Here is a 4,512-nt window from a genome sequence, read left to right as displayed (position 1 = left end):
GGTATGAAAAAATGATGATTTTCAATAATTTTTTTTTTGTAGTTAATTACTTTATTTGACAAAAATAAAAACATAGCTTTATTAGAACACGTTTCGATTTGACTTCACGAAAATTTCAAAAAAAAAAATTAATAATTCAAAAAGTTATCGCTGTTTTTGTAGAGCCCGTTCCTCCCGAAGTCCTTTGCGGTGATCATCATAAGTCCTTGGAGATTCATCTAAAATCAATCGGACAAGAAAAATTAGTTTTATTAATAGATAATCTTGTGCCTGATCGAAGCTTTTTTTTTTTTTTTCGAAATTAACAAAATGGCGGCCTCAGGAAATTTTTTTCAAATTTTCGAGAAAAAAACCGACAGTTTATTGTTAAAAAAAAATCGAAATTTTGAAAAAAAAAAAAAATCCTTCGATCAGGCACGAGTTTTTAATGTATTTCAAAAGTACAATAAATTTTATTGAAATCTACCGAGCAGTTTTTAAGTTACAGTGATCACCAGTTCAGAAAACATAGTTTTGAGAAAAACGCATTTAAAGTTTTGCTATGGATTTATGTCGAATTATAAGAATTATTTAATAACTTACACTGAGTCATCTATTCCTGGACCATATAATAGCTCTTCAGCCGACATAGCAGCTTCCAAAATATCGATTTGCTGGTGCCTACGTTGCAATCGACCTTCTCGGGTGTTATCATTAGCGCGCTTATCTGCTACTTTGATACGTGCAGCATCCATTCTTTCTGCATACCGATGAGAATTAGGCCCACAATTAAGTCCTAGTGTATTCATCAAGACTAATAATGAATTTATACCCTCATTAAATATACACATAGCAACGTATGCAGCTATTTGTACGATGGTAAAACTAGTATTTACCGTTTTTGGGCATATTTTCCATACTAGTTGGTTAAAGCTTTCATTATTATTCTGATTGAATCCACCTACACATCTTGAAAGTAAATTTTCATTACTAAGATCTTCGTATATAGGCTTGATAGCTTTTAAAACATCAGAAGGTAAAGGAGAATAATCGTGAGAAAAGGTATCAAGCTCTCCTCTTGCTTCAGCGCGCTGGTAAGAGCACCAAGATTCTTCGCCTTTTGGACACATATCATGATTCGGTTTTTCATCACTCGAGCCGTAGTGATAAAAGGTTGCCATTATAGCAGATTTCATATTTTCAATAGAATCACAATGCCGGCGTATTGCTAAACCATAGTACACAGTTAGTTTGTCTATTAATTTTCCTGTGAGCTTACCTCGACCACCAAGACCTTTTTGTTTACTCTTCAGCGTACGTAATCGACTCCCCATCCGCTTTTGGACATGCCCTATACATTCCTTTTTATTTACAGTTGTATTTTCGTAAGGATCTGATTTTATAATTCCTGAATAGGTCTTGGAGTCACCATCACCAATATAGTTGGCATACTTAACTCCATATTTAGTTTCAGAATACGAAAACATTTCGACCATCGCATCCACCTCCATTTTCCCAGAAGACCCTTGATGATTAGCAGAACACACATCTTCATGCGATTGATACCATTCCTCGAACTCAACAGTATTTGTTTTTTTTTTCCAATACTCACATAGCTTACAATATGCACTTTTAATGTTTATGTCAAGAATCTTTCCAGTAAAATAGCCAATTATAGAAGAAACTCCAAATGACGATGTATATCCCCGTTTTTGCCAGGTTCCATCTCCCGATACAGTTAGATGATTTATATCTTCATTTTCAGTTGTTGGCATTGCTTGCTTTTCTTCATTCACAGCTTTCGTCATGAAGGTTTCTGCGACGGCTTTACTACAATTCAAAATCTGTTTCAGTAAAATTGTATGCGTAGATTTATCTAAAAAAGACGGCATGTCCATCAGGCCGCAAAACTTGCACAATCCTTCGTATCCTATTCCTAGTATTCTCATTACAAAAATGAAACGTCTGTTTATTTCATAAGAATGCCCAACGAAAGAACAGGAAGGAATATATTCATTTCCACAGTTATTACATGCAACTACAATTTTGAATCCCAGCCCACGTGTACTTGCTGTTTGAAACACTACATTTCCATCACATTTTTTACATTTTATAAGAGCAGAAATTGCAGTGAATACCTGAATAAAATTTATTATTCGAAATTCAGTACTGCTGTCTTCAGGTACATCATCTTCAGTGTTTTGTTTTAATTTTTTAGAAGATGTACTCTGAATACTTTCATCACGTTCGGCTGTTTTCGGATTAAAAACATTCTTTCTTTTGACTGAACGCGACTTATTAATTTTTTCAGAACTCCGAAGTTCTCTTGAAACCTTTCTAGAATCACGTCCCATGGTTAATAATTTAATTCACTTGAGAAATAATTTATCACAAAACTATCGACTGATCAGTGCAACGACTACAGGTATACTGGCAACCAAAAATTATTTTTCAGTTCTTGTACTACCTACAAATTGTGAATATATGTAGAAGGATTTATATATATATATATATATATATATATATATATATATATATATATATAATTATACATACATTAAAATGGGGAGATATTCATGACAATGAAACCCGAAAGGTCGGTTGCTTGCAGCTGTTTCTAGCTACCTGCTCTCGAATGCCACGTAGCACCCGAGCGTCCTTTGGTCATTGTTAAATAACTCGAAAAGAATTTGTCGGATTCACTTCAAATTTTCACACAATATTTTTAAAATATTATACTTTAAGAAAATGCAAAAAAAAAAAAATCGATTTTTTGAAAATTCTGACTACCCCTAACCCCCTAAGCGAATTGAAATACAAAAAAATTTATAGACGTTTTTTTTTTAATTAGTAGAATTAATAAAAATAATTATTTCGAGTAAGAATCATAAAAGTAAGTGAATTTAAAAAAAAATATAAAATTAGAAAAAATTAAGATTTTGTGTTTCAACGCCGGTAACCTCACTTATTTAAAAACATTTTTTTTTTTTATTCAACTATATACCCATAAATAAATAAGTAAATATATAAATACAAACATATAGATAAAAATATATATATACATAAATAAACAACAAAATTTATATATCCTTATATGATCCTGAAGTTCGCAAACAATTAACAATTTTTGAAGTTTTTTTCTATTTTTTTTTTTTTTATTCAACCATTTACCCAGAAAGAAATAAATAAATACATGAATATAAACATATAGATAAAGATATATATATAAATAAATAAAAATATATATATATATATCCTTATACGATTCTGAAGTTGGCAGACAATTAACAATTTTTGAATTTTTTTTCTACTACTTAATCACAAAAAAAAAAATACAAAAATATACACATGTAGAAAATTAAAACATCTATAAGTACAATTCTTTGGAACGTTTTTTTTTATAATTTATTGTTTTTTAAGAATTCAAAAATTAGAAGACGTCGGCCAAATTCAGTATCATTATTGTTATTGTGGAAAAAAAAGTACGCGTTGTATTTCTCTAAATATTTTTACACACCTCAAGTGCGAAATTTTTGTTTATTTTTTCTCAACTACTCACTTATTGACAAATTACTCTTTTGCAATAATTAAATAAATTAATGAAGACAAATAAGTTGATAAAATTAAATCAATCGATATATATATATATATATATATATATATATATATATATATATATATATATACTAGCCGTTAGCTGCCCGCTTCGCTGGGCGTAAATTACAGTTAAGTGATGATTTTTTCATTTCATGATTAAAAATATTTCTGTAACTATGGCTTTGACCGATGACTTCCTCGGCAATTGTATTGATATTATTGTAATAAGCTATAAAGAACTAATGACAAAATGCAATTAGAAATAATTACACCACAATCATAACGATGAGACAAAAATGTTATTTGCTTATTTTTTTTTGAGTTGAAAATATACGCGTCTCTTTCATCAGATCTCGGATAAAAGACGGAGTTCATAATATTTTGATTTAAATGTAATTATTTTTTGTTTTTTCTTTAACATAGATTCATCGATGTAATTCAGTTAAAGGGTGTATAAAAAATTAATATTGTACCTTTGAAACCCATTTTACACTGAGAAAAAAAACTTTTTTCAAGTATATAAATGTTTGTATCATACCGAGTAAATATTTGTTTAATCTCAGTGAAAATGTACTCCGATCAAGTATATTTTCTTAAGATAAGTATAGAAATTCTTAAATCAAGAAAATATTACTCGGTTGAAGTACATATTTACTATGATTAAGAATATTATTTGTTTTTATAGTGCCGAGTATATATTTCTTTAAATGAAGTGTTTATACTTGGGAAAAGTTTTTGTTTCAGTATAGTACATAAGTAGACGATACAATTAATCGTCATACTTAATTTAAATTCTGTAACACATATATTTAAAAAACGGGAATACAATAACGTTTGACACTCCCGCAAACTCCTTTAGGAGTTAAATCTATTAAATCCGGTTTATGAGAGATACTTACACAGAAAGAAAAGTTATCTTGAATTAAGAAAATATTT

The 4,512-nt window shown here is 29.4% G+C and overlaps 1 protein-coding gene across 2 annotated transcripts; it reads right to left on the bottom strand.

Moving 5' to 3' along the window:
• On the bottom strand, positions 1–2,473 carry LOC130674426 (uncharacterized). 2 transcript variants are annotated; one of them, XM_057479750.1, is made up of 3 exons: positions 876–2,473; positions 583–793; positions 1–218 (listed from the first exon to the last, which is right to left on the bottom strand). In XM_057479750.1, exons 1-2 carry the CDS (start codon positions 2,331–2,333, stop codon positions 788–790), a joined length of 1,464 nt encoding a protein of 487 aa, XP_057335733.1. In that variant the 5' UTR covers positions 2,334–2,473; the 3' UTR covers positions 1–218; positions 583–787. The 2 variants fall into 2 exon arrangements, with proteins under 2 accessions (XP_057335733.1, XP_057335732.1); XM_057479749.1 differs by having other exon boundaries at positions 583–775.
• Positions 2,474–4,512: the final 2,039 nt, after the last annotated feature.

Source organism: Microplitis mediator, chromosome 9 (genome assembly GCF_029852145.1).
Source record: "Microplitis mediator isolate UGA2020A chromosome 9, iyMicMedi2.1, whole genome shotgun sequence".
Classification (NCBI taxonomy): domain Eukaryota; kingdom Metazoa; phylum Arthropoda; class Insecta; order Hymenoptera; family Braconidae; genus Microplitis; species Microplitis mediator.
This window is presented reverse-complemented; position numbering and strand designations above follow the sequence as displayed.